Here is a 16772-nt window from a genome sequence, read left to right on the forward strand (position 1 = left end):
AGTTTAAATCAGTGAGACAGTGTGAAGGACAGGAGCTTCCAGTCTGCAGAAGAACCACCACATGTTCATAAATGCTGCCGGCCTGTGGCTGTCAGGGACACAGCAAACACACCGCCTGGCCCAGCTCAGGTTCTGCAGTGACTACCTTGTCCCCGTCTTTGGTAGCGTTGATTTGAAGAGCAGCAGAGCAGAGCTTGGCGGCCTCAGCAGGGGACAGTGAAGAAAAAGCCAGAAACAGAGGCTCAGCTGTGAAGGGGGTGAAGCTCAGCCCCCGTCCCCGGCACCCTGCAAGCACGTTACTGGCTGAGACAGGCCTGTGAGGCCCCTCGGCCATGGGCCTGCCTGACCCCAGGGGCTCCCACGTCTCAGAAGGCTTTAGTTTCACCTGACTTTGAGAGGAAAGTTCCAGCAGAGTGGGAACAGGGGCAGGAGAGCACTGGGTGAGGTGAAGAGGGCATGGGAAGCGCTCTGCCTTCCTGCCCCTGTGAGCAGTGTCGAGGCTGGTGGACCCGGTCCCCTGGGCAGACCCTGGAGGGCCACGGCCAGGGCTGATCTGTGCCTGCAGGTACAGTGCCTAGCCAGCTCCTTGTCTCTGCGACAAAATATCTGACCCACACAAACCAAAGAGTGAGAGGCTCCTTTCAGCTCGTGGCTTCAGAGTGTCCTGGGCAAGGCCAGCTGGCTCCAGGACAGAGAAGTGCTGGGAGAGGGCAGGAGGAAAGGGAAGCCTGCTGAGAGCACATGCCCTCAGGGCACGCGGGGACCTGGAGCCCTGCCCCCGCTGCTTCTGACAGCTGCGCAGCCAACTTGTGCTGGGTCAGCGAGCGTGGCGCTTCATGGCTTGAGCCCCTTCAGCCTCCACCATCCAACGCAAGACTGGCCTGTGGTCAGGAGCAGGGAGCGGACACAGGCGCTCAGCAGGGGCCACAGGAGGGGCTGTGCCACCCCAAGCAGGCCCTGAACCTCAGGCTGACCCACGCTAACCCTAAACTTGCCCTGCGCCTGCCCCTGCCCCTGCCCCTACAGCAGTGACCTTTTGCCCAGAGCACGGGCCCCCACTTGCCTAGCGGGCAGCCCTGAGGCTGATGGCACCCACTTGGAGCAGCTTGGTTTTCACTAGGGATTTCTGAGACTCTGTCCAATTTAGACTCTGAACTGGCTCCTGCCCCACCCTGGTCTTCTCTCCCTCTCACCCATTTACTGGAGCTCCTGTCTTGGACACAGCCAGGAGGTTCCAGCAGAGGGGAGGAAGTAACCAGATTCCACCACCCTGGCCTGCTAGGCTGTTGGGCTCACCCTAGTCCTTTGCAGGATGTGACCTTACTGAGAAGGAAGAGGGACATCGTCCCTCACACCAGCACCTGCTCCTGCTGTGTCCTTCTGTGGCATCCCTTTCAGGGCTCCTGGACATTTGCCACCCTCCTGTTCCCTGAGGAGGTCTCCAGTGTCCCTGTAGTGGTGTTAGGTGAAGCTGGGTGAAAGGAGGGTCTGAGGCCACATTGGGGAACATTCCATGAAGCCTGCTGCCAGTTTCTGGACCAAAGGACTTCTGGGAGGTTCTAACAGCAAGGGTAACACATGATGGGTGAGGAGGTCACGGCATGGACCCTCCAGAGGAGCCTGGAGAGCTGTCCCCTTGCCACTTAGACATCACCTTCTTGGGGGCTCAGAAGAGGCAGGACAGAGACAGGAGCAAGACCAGAGTAGCCAAGGGCTGAGCAGAAAGACGGGTGGAAAGGTCAGATGTGGGACGCTGTGGCACCCGTGTGGCTCTGTGCACGCGGGTCACAGCCCGGTGGTCAAAGCTGGAGAAGCCGGAACTCAGAGTGGGCCCTCTGCAGCCTCTAATTGGTGTGAGACACTGGCCACTCAGTTGTGACCACTCTACCACACTACAGTGAGACATTGATGGGAGGGAACAAGGAAGGGCACTCTCCTAGCCACTTCTCTGTAACCTGGCCAGAGACCCTCTGCATCGCTGAAACCCCAGAGATCCACAGCCAAGCCTCTGTCCTGGGGGACCTGGAAACACCAATTCCTCACTGTAAAGAATGAAGTATGTGACAAGGACAGATGCTTTGTGCTGGCAGTCTGGCCAGAAGGGCCACCTCCTTGTCCAGGACGTGTGCAGGGGGCACCACCAGCCCTCAGCCACCTCCCATCCCTCCCATGGTGCACGGTGCATGGTGGGAAAATATGGCTGGATCAACCCAGAAGACTGGGGTCTGCTTGTGCTTCAGCCCAGAGCAGCAAGAGCCTGGAGGGTTGTCCTGGCTGGACACAAGTACGTCTGCAGCGCGGCCCTGTTGCTAGGTGCAGGCTCGGCTGCAGGGTTTGTGGGCAGGTGGGGTGGAAGACAGACAGGACTGGGTACCACAGTCGCTGCCCTGACAGAACAGCAATAGATCCTTGAGACCACCTTCCCTCCCTCACTGCAGTGAGGAGCTGGGCCAGGAGGACCCAAGCCCCAGTGGCTGTCCTGGCGGGCTTCCTGTCCTCATGTTGTCAGATTCAGTGGCACCCCTCGAGCCTTCCACCGCAGTCCCCCCAATGCTGAGCTTCAAACTTCCAGTGCTTTTAGGCACCCAGGCTGCAGCAACTTGGCCACCGCTGCAGTGCCCTCCCCAGCCTGGTCTTCTCCACCCCAGACCTGGCCAATGACATTTGTGGGGAGACTCTGCTATGGCCTCAAGTGCCAGAGCCCAGAGATCCCCAGCCAAGTCTCTCCTGGGGACCCTGGAGACACTGATTCCTCAGGGGGACCCACCTGTCCAGTGCAGCCCTGCTGGGGAGAAGCAGGGGGCCCTGTGGGAGGCAGGGGGCAGCTTGCTGGTGGTCCTGAGATCTGTGTGGAGAGGGGGCAGGTGGGGTGAAGACTGTGGCCGGAAAGGCCCAGGACCCTCCTCCCACTCCACCCTGTGAACCCCAGCTCCTGCAGCGAAGGTGTGTCATGGGGCCAGCTGCACCCACCTGCTCCCAGCCGAAGCTCAGCCCCTGAGGGTCCGGGCTAATGGGCAGCCCCTCCGCCACTCCCTCAGGCTCCTGGTCACAGCCCTGCCCTTCCTCCAGCCCCACCACCGTGGTCTCCCCTCCCACCATCTCACTCTGCCCACCATTGAGGTCATACTGGCACCACCATTTCCTTTTAAATTTTTAATCTCTCTGTTGAGAAAAAAAATAAGACTTGGCGGCACTCCTGGGCTCGCTGCATGACCAGCTCGGCGATGTTACAGATCGGGAGATCGTTTACTTGTCTAAAACCCAGGGGAGGGAAGGAATCAAATCCGTGGGCAACGCTGGCAGAGGGCACTCCCTGGCTCAGACTGGGCCTTTACCTCACCCTGGGGGCGCTGGGCCTCTTAGTGGCAGGTGACAGCAGGAGAGGCCGCAGAGGCTGGAAGCAGGAGGGGTCAGAGGAGAGGAGGAGAAAGAACTAACTCAGCTTCACACTTTCTTTGGAGGCAGAATATGTTTCAGAAACAATTTCTGTTTTGGAAAATAAAGCATGGTTAAGTCTTGGAGTGCGGGCCAAGGATAAAGCCCTGAAAGGAGCTCCCAGCTCAGGCCTGCTGTCAGGGAGTAGGACCGCACAGCACTTGGGTCCCAGCTCCGGCGCGAGGGGCATCTGCAATGGCCTGGCTGTGTGACAGTCTCAGGGCTGTGGACCGGGCCACACGGGAACAAGCCTGGGAGGGCACGGGTACGGCCCCGCTGCCTGCCTTCCTCACCATGCCCCGCACTGCACCAAGCAGAGCCAACAGGGAGGGAGGAAGATGCCCTGGGCCCTGACGGGGCCACAACGCCTGCTCTCCAGGGGCCGAGCCTCCCGGGGCAGCCAGGCGGATGTGAACGGCAAATTTACACCATGTGAGCGGACATGCTTAAGAGCAGGGTCTCTGGTTGGCGGGATGTGCGGCAGGATGAGGGTGCGCGGAATGGACACGCCTCACAACGTCCTCGACAACTCTGAACCTGGTCCTGTTCTCCGCGGGTCGTGGCACCTCCTCCACGCTCATAGCACAGGCCGGGCAGTGAGTCCAGTGGACCGTGGGAATCGTAGCTCATGTAGATGGATTAGGCAGAGCCCACGCCCGGGAACCGTCCGCCTGCGGCCTGGCTCTGCCGATCCAGGTCTCTTCTCCGAGGGGCAGCGGCGTCAATGGGGTCTCCGCCCTAGGGACCGTCTTCCATCAGAGGGATCTCTGCGAAGGAAGGAATGGTTACCAGCTCCACACAGCCTGAAGGCAGGCGGGCGTTCGGAATATGAGGCTCGTTAGAATATCTGCAATTCTAGACTTCATCGAGAAGAAAATGTGAAGTCCCACGGATCTGTTAAAATCAAGTAAGCCAGCTTCCTTGCATGACGTCTATTGGCTGAAAATGACTGTGACTGCACTGGAGGGAGAAGGTAGGGAGGGGCAGGTGACTGAAAGAACAAACTGAGAGGCTTGTGTGGTGCTGCAGCTGCACACCAAGGGTGTGAACACTGCTCTGCAAAAACGTGCAGTAATAAACTAAGTAATAGTAGCAAAACAAACAACAAAAAGACTTAAACTGCTGGCTCTGGTGGACACATAGGCTAAAAACCACAAACCCAGGTGTAGGTCGGCGGCGTGGTGTGGGGACCCGGGAGCCCCGGGACTGTGCCCGCTCTGCCTGGTGTTGGGGTCCTCCTGTGAATCTGCCCCTGCAGAGCCTTCATGGCCCCCACAGGCTCCCCGTTATCAGGGGCTGCGGCCCCACTTTCTGTGTGCCAGGAGCGGGGCTGGGCACTCACCATCAGCGATGTCGATGCCTGGGCTGCTGGACACCGCTTCCCCAGTGCCAGTCGCTGGTGCAGGGTCCTCAGGGGCGGGGCAGGGGTGTGCCTGGCTCGGGGGAGGCGGGTACAGACTCTGGAGCAGCTCAGAGGAGCCCGAGGTGCTGTCGCAGGTCTCTGATGAGTCCCCTGCGCCTGCATCCTCGTCCCCGGGGTAGGCAGGGGGGCTCTGGTCATCCAGGGGCATAGGGCATCCTGGGCCCACAGCAGCCAGGAACCCAGGGCCTAAGGCACTGGCACCACCACTCACAGCCTCATCATAGGACGGCAGCAGGACAGGGACACCATCTACCACCACGAAGTCGGGGTCACTGCTGGAGCTCCTGGGGGGTCCCCTGTGCACAGGAAATGGTGCCACTTGTCAGAGCCTTGCTATGGCAGCTACAGCTTGGGCACGGTGGGTTGCAGGGCCCAGGCAAGGCAGGAAGACCTGTCTCCCCTCCCTCTGTGGCAGGGGTGGTGCAGGACGTGGCCTGTCCAACAAGCTCCCTCGGCTGTGTCCTGGGATCTGCCCCCACGTGGGCAGGGAGCGTGACCCTCGATGCCAGGGTCAGCTGGCTGGTGTGTGGGGCTCCTGGGTGGCTTGGCTCTGCGCTGTGGATCGTTCCCTCCATCCAGACCAGGCAGCAAAGCAGAGCAGCAGAGCGAGAATGGGCAGTGGGGACACCTGAGCCCACCCCTTGCGCCTGGGGCTCCTCCACCCTGTGTCCTGTGTCACCCTGAAGGTGAGCCTGCCACTCATGGCTGCTGCATCTGTGTGCACACCACACCCGGCCCCAGCCCTAGGCGCACCTGCATGGCTGGCAGAGCTGGGCCCCCTCCTCTCTTTGGGGAACATCGGGAAGGGAGGGGACCTGAGTGGACTTGGGTCTGTGGCTGAGGCGGAGGAACCAGGACACTTCTCCCAAGTGCAGCCCCATCTCAGGGAAGGGAAGGGAATTCACACAACCTGGGCTGGGCTGCCTGGGGAGGGGCCAGGACTCTGTTCTGAAGTCTGGGGTCCCAAAGGGCGAGGGGAGAAGCTGCTGCCAGCTTGCAGTGCCACGGGGCAGGTGGAAGAGAGCCGCCCACCATAGACCCTGCAGCCTGCCCCATCCACACCTGGGCTGCCCGATCCCCGTCCTGCTGGCGTCTCACCTCCTGGCCGTGGGCGCAGCGTGCAGCACTGATTTGCACCCCCTCCACCTAGTACCAGTCTGGATAGCCTCGAGGGGCTGAAGGAGCCCAGACACCCCTGAAAGCCTGCCGTCTGGCCCCACACCGACCTGGGTAGGAAGTGGGCCTTGAACTTCGTCTGGAACGTCCTGGCCAGGATGACCACCAGCAACGCCAGCAGCACGCTGGTCGCCGTGAGCGCCACAAGCTTCCAAGTGGCCAGGAGGGTCTCACGCGTGGGGGGCCGTGTGTGCTCTGCAGAGAGAGAACAGCGCAGGCGTGAGGCTCTGTGACCTCCACGCCAGCCTGGGTGCTCACCTAGGTCATGCCTAGTGCAGGACACACCTGTGGGTGGGGATGTCTACAGTCGCACAGCTCCTGTGTGTCTGGTTAGGGCCACACACAGGCGCGCACTGGAGCCAGGCACCGAGCCGGGCTTGAGAGCTTTGGGGCATGCTGGGGAAAGGGCTCTACCCCCTACCTAGCCCCGGGCTGGATGAGTGGGACCGTGGGTGAGGACCTCTGTGACGCTCTGGGCTCACTCTGTTGGGGGGAATGAAGGGTGGGGCACAGCAGGGAAGAGAGGGTTGGGGGCTCCTCCCCACCTCCTCTGCACACCCAGGGTTCTCCAGGTGAGGGCTGGCAGGAGCAGACTCACAGCCCGCACAGTGCTGGCCTCCTGCCTCCCTGGTCAGCGCAGGGCCCCTGCGGCTCATGGGGATGGCGAGAATGGGCGCTTCTGTGCTGTGTGCAGAGGGCCAGCCCACGTCCACTGCTGAGTTCTGGGCAGTGCCCACTGCCACGGCCAGGGCCCCTGAGCGCCCGAGTGCTGGGCCAGCCAGGCTGCTGCCTACAGTGCACGTGAGGGGCCACCTGTGTGCTGATTCCTGCCAATCCCTGGGCAGCCCTGGGACCAGGAGTGGGCAGGCTGCTGTGCCTGGGGCGGGGCCCTCACCTGCCTTGATGCAGTACACCTGGTAGGAAGGGAACCACTCCCCGTACTGGCAGGTGATGTACTTGTAGTCGCTGGTGAGGCTGTAGCCGGGGTCGCAGTAGAACTCCACCACCGTGCCGTGGTTGTAGCGCTCACAAGGCCGTGGGTGGCAGATGAAGTCGCCGTGGCTCACCAGGGGAGGTAGAGGGCAGACTTGGGCCGTGGGGGAAATACGAGTGTCAGCAGCCCGGCTGGGCAGCCGGCCGGCCATGCCCCGTCCGGGAGTCACCGGACACCACCCACTTCTGTCCCCACAGTGCTCGGGCAGAAGCCTGCCCTGGGATTCCGAGCACCAGCCCTGCCACAAGACCCTAGTAAAACACACGTGAAGGGAGTTTGTTTTGCAATGCAAGGAATGTCCCTGTTTAAGGGCTACCTTAAGTTACCCTGTTCACAATGTGTGCTATTATGTGCCAGACAGCTTCGTAAATAAAATTAAGATATTTATGGACAAAATCTTAGCCAAAAGGTGCAGCTCTCCTGTGCCTGGCCCTGCTGGCTGTCACTGGAGACTGACTCTGGGGGCAGTGGCCTGGTCTGTTGGCAAGGAACCCAACACCTGTAGCTCTGCAGGTGGACCAGACTCCACCTCCCACACCCCGAGGCCTGAGGGGTGAATGGGGAGCTGCGGCCACCCACATGCTGAGGCCGCCCCAGGTCCCTAAATCTGTCAGCCTCCACCGAGCCATGCGTTGGAGGTTGCTCTGGCCTGAGGTGTGCATGGTATTCTGACTCAACACTCCACCTGGGAGGAAGGTTGGCTTGCCTCCCACCTGAGCCTGTGTCCGGCCCTCCACTCTGGGCCTGGAAGGTGACCGTGGCGGAGGTGGAAGCCTGCTCATGCCCAGTCACCAAGAGCTTCCTTTCCTGGAGGACATGAAGACGAACAGCACGGCCATTTGTTCTTCAGGGCAGGGGGCCTGCAGATTCCAGGGCCCAAGCCACACAGTGGCGCCCACCAAGACTCAGGCCTGAGCTAAAGGAGCACACTTAACCAACAGCAGACGGCTGAGCCCCACCGAGGGCCAAGCAAGAGCCCTGGCCAGGTGGGTGCTGACACCGCCACAGATGCCAGCCCCATAGATGCACAGGGACACACAAGTGACTGGTTCTCCTACAGAAGGGGAAACTGAGGCTCTGAAGAGCAACAGGAGCAGCGAGCGGGAGCCAGACTTGTCCTGGGCAGCCGGGTCCGAGTTTGGGCTGACATGCTCACTGTCCCTTGTCATCTGAGCTGCTGCCTGTGCTGTGGGGCCACACAACTCCACAGATTCTGCTTCTGCAGCTCAGACTCTGCCCGTGTTCTGGGCACATGGGGGGTTGATAGGAGAGGCAAAGGTGAGGCGGAGGGATGTGGAAGGCACTGCCCCTGTGGGCAGCTTGTGTGGGCAGCCAGGGGCTCCCCGAGGCCCTCCCTTCCACCTGGCCCGGTGGGGGCTCAGGTAGCACTGTGGGTGCTCAGGGCGCGGGCCACTCTCAGGGTGGGGGGTCATTTCCAGGGCACAGGCACAGCGCTGTCCTTGGCAGGGGCACGGCTGTAGGAAATGAGGGGCACATACACCATGGCATTATTCAGCCATTACAAAAGAAGGAAACCCTGCCACTGGGCACCTGGAGGGCACTGTGTGGCATGACTCAGGGGCGCTAGACACAAGGAGAGGACATCGAGCTCCAGCTGTGAGGACAAAGGAGCAGAGAGCTGAGCTGGGGCCCAAGGATGGCGCTCAGCACTGGGCTGGACCCCGGAGGTTGCTGAGGGTGGATTTTAGCTCCTGCTGCAGACACAGCTGGGGACCAGTGAGGAGAGCGCCAGCTCACCTGCTCTGCCGAGGCGCTCCTGTTGCTGTGTATGTGCATGTGGAAGCCACATGTGGGTCGCTGTGTATGTGAACATGCCACACATGTGCGGGTTCTATGCAGAGAGAAGGCTCCGGGCTAGCAGCCACTCCACATCTTCATGGCCAGAGCATAAGGAAGTTGCCAGAGCTGTGCCCAAGCACACACATTTGTTCCTGGAGGGTTTCTCTCTCACCTGCCTGGTGACCAGATGCTCAAGTCACCGCTTGCCTCAGGCCCACTGAGTCGCACCACGTGGTCCCGGGGGTGTGGGGGTGGAGCGAGCCGCAAGGGCACTGGGCAGCAACCCGTGCTCCTGTTTAGGCCTGCGGACGGGCTGAGGGTGCTCAGAGAAATGTTGTGAGGACTGGTGGGGCGGGGCTGCTGCCCCACACAGCGGGCACTTCACAGATAACACCGAATCATGGCAGTTCCAGGTCTGGTCACTGCCCGGCTCCAGGGCGGCCCACCGAGGATGGCCCTCACCAGCATACTTTCTCAGCACGCTCCCTGGGGCCGGCAGCTGGGGCTGTGGCGAGAGCCGTGGACCGGCTTGACCTGGGACCCTGGCAGGGCTGCCTTACACCACCCATTCTCCTGCATCTTGGGGGCTCAGGCAAAGATTCCGCTGCAGTTTGGCCTCAGGATCCTTTACACAGCTTCAGAAATCATCCACAAGGAGGCCTGGAGTCACACACTGGGGATTCCAGGAGCCAGCTGGTGCTGGTGACAAGCACTGTCCGCCAGGGGTCAGTGATGCGCCCCTTGGATGTGGCTGCTGCGGCTTCTTTGTGCTCCCCTACCCCGCTGCAGAGAGGCCTTGCGCAGCCCAGCCATCCAGAGCCTGGCCAGACAGGGCTAAGTGGGGAGGCGAGGGCCTGTCCTTGTGCACCATGGGCCAGAAATGGCCAGTAGGGCTGGCAGCAAAGCCCGAGGAAGGTCTGCTCTCAGGGGGCACCCCTGACAAGCCTGCCCTCCACCCAGTTCCTGGAAAGCCCTGCTTGCCTATCTGCCTGCTCCGCCCACAGCCAGCTGGGTGGCCTGCTCCCTCCAGAGCCTTGCTGTGCTCGGGCAGTGGCCCGGGAGCGCCCAGAGAGCTGTACCCTTGCCAGGTGTGCTTGGCCAGCTCTGGCTGCTGGACTGTGTGACACCCCCACACCCCCCAGAGGAGGGGCTCACTTGGACTCAAGCTTTTAGTCCATAACTGGCTGGCTCCAAGGCAGGAGGATGCAGGGCGGCCTGGGCAGAGGACAGCTGCTTACGTCATGGTGGCCAGGAAACAGCAGGAGCTGGAAAGGAGACAGGCACTCGGGTGGCCCCAGCAACCCGCCTCTCTTCACAGCGCTGGCTGGCTACTGTGCCCAAATCCAGTCACTTCCAAAAGCCCTGTCTCTGGCTGCACCAGTCTCCTGGGGTCATCTGGATATACACAGCTCCGACAGGCTCTCTGGCCTACGAGGGGGTCTATGCAGTAAGCCCACAAAGAGCTGAAAACATGAAAAACGCCTAATCTTCCAAGCCCTGGCTGCACAGCACAGCACTCAGACGCCAGTTTTGAGTGGATGAAAGCCTTAGGTCTTGGTCACAAGCCGGGGCACCTCCCCCGTCCGCTGCCCTCCAGTGCCAGCGAGCTGCAGCATCCTGCCGTGTCAGGTCCCATTTTCTACAGACAGGAGAGTGGGGGAGTGACAGCAGCTCCCCACTGCACGGACACCAGCAGCGAGTCTGGGCCAGGGCATCAGCAGCGACCACGCTGACATGGTGGGGTCAGCGCTCTGCACACCTCGGACAGCGCCAGCCAGCGCTTCCCACAGGCTGCAAAGGTGCGGAGCAAGGGGCAGCCAGGAGAGGCCGGAACTGGAGTGCCCAGTGCAGAGACCCTCTGTGGGGAGAGGTGCTCTGAGTGCAGAGGACGAGGTCAGGGCGGGAGGGTTGGGACGTCAGCAGAATCCAGGGAGGGTGCAGCTGCCGCAGGCTCAGGACAGGGAGAGGGGGCTGGCGAGGGGCTCATTCTCCCAAAAGCAAGTGCAAAAATGAAAATACACAATTCCCTTGATTGAAAAATCATGGAAGACCTTTTTCTTTTAAAAATATGCAAAGACTATTTCTGGAGAAGTTTTAGGCTCACAGGAAGGGGAGCAGAAGGTTCAGAAAGAGCCACACCTGCCTCCCACCTCCCAGGTCTCCCCTGTCAGTGTCCCTGTTCTGGGTGGCGTGTCCCTGCCGAAGGCCTGCACGAACTTGGCATCGGGGTCCACAGCTTCTGCCAGGGCTCATGCTGCAGCAGCGCATTCCAGGGTCTGGACAAGTGAGCCATGACCCTGTCCCACCATTACAGCGCCGTGAGGCGCGGCTTCACGGCCTGAGCACCCCACGCTCCGCCTGGTGGTCCTCCAGCCTTCCAGTGTAGATCTTCTCACCGTCTTTCGTTTTGCCTTTTCAAAACTTCATGCAGGCGGAGTCCTACAGTGCATGGCTGTGCTCATTAGGCTCACTAGAAGAACAGAGCCAAGATAAACTACATGTAAAAATGTTTTGTGGCCACCTGGGGAACCAGAGCCACAAGAATCCAGTGCTCCTGCGCCAGACAGCGGGAGGACCCAGGCCCATCTGAAAGCTGAAGGCTGGAGCTCGCTGCCGTCTCCCAGGCTCCCGCATCACAAAGCCAATGTGTGCAGTGGAGGCTGGAGGGTGTGTGTGGAAAGCCTGAGGGAACTGGAAACCAACTGCCAAAGGTGATGGCGGAGACCAGAGTTCCTCCCCTGGAAAAGGGCTGACTTCCTTTCCCTTTTCATCCTGCCCAGGATACGAGCCTATTGGACACTGCAGCGTCCTGCTGTATCAGGTCCCATGGGGCGGGCCTTCCCCCCTCCATTTGAGGCCTGCCTGTCACCCACAGACACGCCCAGAGTCTGCTAGGTGGTCCTACCCGAGTCAAGTTGACATGTCACAACTGGCAATCACAGTGGCCTTTTCTGATCGGCTTCTTTCACTTCTGTCTTCTCATGGCTTTATGGTTCAGTTCCTTTTCACAGGGGACAATATTCTTGTCTGGTGGCACCCCAGCATATCTATGCACTCACTCACTGAAGGTTGCTTTGAAAGTTTGGCAATTATGAACAGAAGTCATGTGTGGGTTTTGTGTCGACAGCTTTTCTGACCTGCTGGCATCCTCTGGAGCACGACTACCGCACTGCCCCCCAGAGTGCTGTGTCTTTTCCACTGGTGCTAGCCACGGCGGAGGTCACTGCTGCCGCTGCAAGCCCCTCAGCCTCCCGAGCGGCTTGTGGCTTGGGTCTGGCTGTCCTAAAGGGTGTGCCCTGGTGCCTCACTTCAACTAGTGTTTCCCCAGTGATGCAGGACACGGCATATCTTTCCCCAGGTGTATTAACTGTCTGCACGCCTTCCTCGGTGAGGAGATACCTGCTAAGGTCTCTGTCCATTTTTTTCATCGTGTTAGTAACATTCTTACTGTAGCATTTCAAGGGTTCTTTCTACTTTTTGGGTTGTAGCTCTTCACCAGATGCGTATTTTGCAAATAGGTCCTGTTGGTCTGTTGCTTGTGTTCTTATTCTCTTGACACTAGTCCTCACAGAGCAGAATTTTAAAATGTTAAGAAAGCCTAGCTTTCAGTTATTTCTTTCATGGGCCACGTCCTGGGTGTTGTGTCCAAAAAGACCCCCTGCCACCACTCCTCCGGCCGCCTGGTGTCTGTCATCTTCGGGAGTTTGCCTTGCCCATTCGGTCTGTGACCAGTCTGAGCCCTGTTAGTGGAAGGCGTGAGATCCAGCTCTGAACTCCTTTCTTCTTTCTTCTGCATGCAGATTATCAGTCATGCCGGCACCGTCTGTTGAAAGGTGGCATCTGCCACCAGTCAGGCGCTGCCTCACTCCTGACCGGCCTCTGCTCATGGCCCCTTTCTAGGGCCCTACTCCTTTCTGCGAATGCCGTGGCTGCCTGCTCTCTGACGCCTGGAGCCTCACAGCCCCCAGGTCCTCCTCACCATCCTCTGATGCCGAGCTGCTCCTTAGTGCCCTGTGCTGGAGCTTCCTCCCGCTTCCCATACATCTTGAGAATCAGTTTATTGACACCACAGGACAACAGCCAAGGACACTGGGTCTGCAGGCCACCCTGCGAGGAGCCAACACCTCGGCAACGCTAAGCCTTCCTGCCTGCAGGAGCAGAACGTGCTCCTTTGATGTAGCCCTTCCATCTCCCTCACCAAGGCGTCCCGGCTGCCCTCGTGCGCACGCTGTACTCCTCTGGCCATGTATCTAAGCATCTCGCTCCAGGTGAAGCTGTTCTTAACTTCCAATTGCACTTGTTCATTACTGGCTTACGGGACAGCGCAGACTTGTATGGTAATCTTTCTCCCGAAACCCTGCTCTAGTCATTTCCTGGCTCTGGGAGGCTTTGGTTGCCGTCTCCTGCGGGGCTGGGTCCCAGCCCCAGGTGTGTGAGGTGGATGCCGACACCCCACCCAGTCCTACAGGGAGGCTTTCTTCATTAATCTGTTCAGACCTTCTCACAGAAAATCATGAATCTGTGGACAAAGGTGGTTTTATTTCTACCCCACTCTGCCTCTGGCTCCTTTGCTTGACTTAGCGCATGAGCTAGATGCCCAGGTGGGTCAGGAAGCGGAGGGGCAGGCAGCAACCTTGCCTCGTTCCTGACCCTCAAGGGACCCCCCAAACTCCCAGCTCTCACTGTGAAGACCGTGTCGCCACAGGGGCTTCATAGATTTCTTCATCAAGCCGAGGCACTCCCCTCTATTCTGGCCTTACTGAGGGTTTCCAGCCAGGAATTAGTGCCAGATTTTGTCAAATACCTTTTTTGGGGGTGGGGTGGGGGGGTGGGGTCTGTCGACTGGCCATGTATCTTTTCTTCTGCAGCCTATTGATTTGCTGGATTACATTCACCGATTTTCAAAGGTGGAAGCAGCTTCACACACCTGGAATAAACCTTATTGTGGCGTACAATGTCTTGTACATGGTCAGATTCAGTTTGCTAATGTTGTGCTCTTCTCCACCTACATGCAGGAAAGGAAGTGACCTGTAGCGCTCTGTCTCTGTGTTATGGCTTCGTCAGGTTTTGGACCCAGGGTAATGCATAGAGTTAGTCAGGAACTATTTCCTCTGCTTCCAGCCTCTCACTCAGTCTCCTTGTCAAATACAAAAAATAAGCCACGTGTGTTGGTGCACACCTGTAATGCCAGCACCCCGGAGGGCTGAGGCAGGAGGAGCAGCTTTGGGCACCCTCCTCCCACCCCCACCCCCAGGGGTGATTTAGTGGGGAACTGTCTCAAAATCAAGGGTACTGAGGGTACAGATGCAACGCAGCGCCAGGGCCGCGGGTGCCTGCAATCCCAGTCTCAGTGGGGACACAGAAGCCACACTCTCGCCAGAGGTGGTGTGGAGCCTGGGCAGGTGGCTTGCTGCGGGCCCGATCAGGCCCTGGCACTGCTGTTGCTGGCGGGGCAGTCTGCCGCAGGGGGAGAGGAACCACTCTGCTGCCTCTCCCAGATCCCAGCTCCTCACACCCATGACTGGCCCACACTCCTGTCCCCCCACTGCCCCACCTGTCACCCATGGCTTCCATCCGGGCCCCTTCGTGCTGATGCCGAGCTCCTTGGCCCTGGAGGTGGAGGACCAGCGGCTTGGAGGCCCCCTTGCTGCCCTCCTCCTCTGTGGGAGACAGCAGAGCTGGCAAGCAGGCTGCCCTGATCCCAGCCCAGTGGGGTCTACTCAGAGCCCCTGCAGCTTGCACGTCACACACCCTGCACCCCAACACTGTGGTGTGGGTACCTGTGGCTGTGTGGGAGCTGGGACCCCACCAGAGACAGAACCACTGTGCAAGGTCCTGGGTGCTGTGGCTGCAGCAGGGACAAGGGACAGGTCAGGAAGCAGCTCTGTCACCTGAAAGGCCCCGGGGCAGCTGCACTGCTGAGAACAGCAGCTTCGTCCCCATGAGTGGCTCCTAGTCCTAGGTGCTGGTGCATAGGTGACGCCAGTGGTATCTGGTCCAGGTGTCTGTTGTGCACCCCGGCCCCTGCTGTCCATGGAGGTCAGCTGTGGGATCTCACAGGCTGTGTCCACTCTGTCCTGTGCAGCCACGATCTCTAGCTCAAGGGTGTTTCTGTGCACCACCCCAGGATCACGGAACCTGGCATCGGAACCTCACCCTGGCCACCAGCACAAACACTGTGAGGCCAGTGTCCCTCCCCCCTGGGACTCTAGGCATTGTCTCAGGGAAGCCCGAGGTGCCCTCTACATGGCCCAGGAACAGGGGCACAGCCCCTCAACCTGTGCCCTGTGCCCAGTGGGTCCCAGTCTGGCCCCAGTCTGAGCAAGGATTCCAGGGTGCTGTGCGGATCCTGCTCACCACAGGCAGCTATTTCTGCAGCTGCATCTGAGACTCAGCTTTCAGCCCGGGGAAACTGATGAGCTACACAGAACACTGCACTCCCCAGTGCTGCTGGACAGCCTGAAGGCCAATCAACGCGTCCCCTGAGGGAGGCACACGGTCTGTGGCCGGGCGGGCTCTGCCTGCTCATGGACTCAGCCACCATCAGGTGTGGGGTTAGTGCTGTCCATGGAGCCCATGGAGGGGCCCAATCTGGACCCAACAGTGCCCCGGAGGAACACAGAATGCAGCTGCCGACAATGCAAAATGTAAGCACCAAAAAATAAAACCGAGGCTCCCTGATGGGCTTGGGCATGCAGGAGTGAGCCACAGCCCTGCGGCAGGGACAAGTTGGTGCAGGGACCACATGCAGTCACACGCCGAGTTCCAACAAGGCTCCTCTAGCCCTAGGAAGTGGAGCGTGGCCTGTGCAGCCACAAACCCTGGCACCGGTGGGGCAGGGCTGAGTCCACCAGGCCAGTGCAGCCTGCGGCTCCTGAAGTCCCCTCCGCACGCTGGACTAGGGTGGCATGCATGCCACGAGGGGGCTTCCCACTCTCGCTGCTGTCTAATCGGATGAGGTCAGTCAGCAACTGTGGAAGTAAACAGTCACACTTTGCTTCCTACTGTGTGTGTGTATGTGTATGTGTGCACACGTGCACATTCATGCTTGAGGATGGTTCTAGACGAATGCAGAGAAAGTAGCCTCACTCTGGCAGCGAAAGTGCTCCTAAGGTTCTCAGCGCTCCGCTGCTCTGTGAGAGGCTGGGACAAAAGGGAGCAGGGCTGCCTTCAAGGCACGGACCAAGAACAGCCCAGAGGAAAGCCAGCAAGGGAAACGGCCCCGGAGGAAGCAAGCACACAATCGCTTAGCCAGGGCTGGCAGCAGCTTCGGAGCTCCGCAAGGCACGGTGCATTTCCGTTCCTTGCCCAGGTCCTGGCACAGCCCGGGGCCACGTGACCTGAGGCTGTGCGTGTCCCACTTGCCTTGTACTTCATTTTTGTCCCGTTTCCTTCCTGAGCTGTGGTTCCCACCACCTGAAGAAAGGGCGCCTGGCACCACCCTCATGGGCTTTTCTAAGGATGAGACCACACTGTGCGGCAAGCACAGAGGCAAGAGAGGCACTCAGGAAGAGCCAGCTCCTCCGTGGCAGCAGTCACAGCTCTCGGAGTAGGCACGTCTGGTGTCCCTGGAGGTGAGGGGGCACTGGGCCCTGGAGGGCTGAGGCCACGGAGTGTGCAAGGGCAAGGCGGGGCCTGGGAGTCGAGGGGCAGCAGAGCAGGAGCTGGTGCTGAGTCCTGCCTGTCTCATGCTGCGGTGCCAGCCTGGTGCTCACGGCAGGTGGACCTCCCCACAGCGAGCAACCAGGGTGGGCCTTTGTGCTACCGGAGTGATGTCACAGAGGAAGCAGCCATGTGGGGACAGGGCCGGCTCAGTACAGGAGCACAGTGACCAGCCCAGAGCACTGTGGTGACCGGGGAGAAGGGGATCCTCTAGGGAGCCTGGCCCTGGGGACCCTGGACAGCAACTTCCACCAGCGACGGCCTCAGGGCCCTGGGGAGCAG

The 16772-nt window shown here is 60.0% G+C and overlaps 1 protein-coding gene across 1 annotated transcript in view; it reads right to left on the bottom strand.

Annotated features, from left to right (window-relative positions):
- Positions 1-3197: 3197 nt before the first annotated feature.
- Positions 3198-16772, bottom strand: part of Susd4 (sushi domain containing 4) — an 81473-nt gene continuing 67898 nt past the window's right edge. Inside the window, exons 6-9 of the mRNA XM_004626951.2 lie at positions 6930-7121; positions 6085-6229; positions 4778-5154; positions 3198-4202 (exon numbers count right to left, since the gene is read on the bottom strand). Coding sequence (XP_004627008.1) covers positions 4174-4202; positions 4778-5154; positions 6085-6229; positions 6930-7121 — 743 coding nt within the window. The 3' untranslated portion in view covers positions 3198-4173. The remainder of the gene's footprint in view (positions 4203-4777; positions 5155-6084; positions 6230-6929; positions 7122-16772) is intronic.

Source organism: Octodon degus, unplaced genomic scaffold (genome assembly GCF_000260255.1).
Source record: "Octodon degus isolate 3935 unplaced genomic scaffold, OctDeg1.0 scaffold00017, whole genome shotgun sequence".
NCBI lineage: Eukaryota > Metazoa > Chordata > Mammalia > Rodentia > Octodontidae > Octodon > Octodon degus.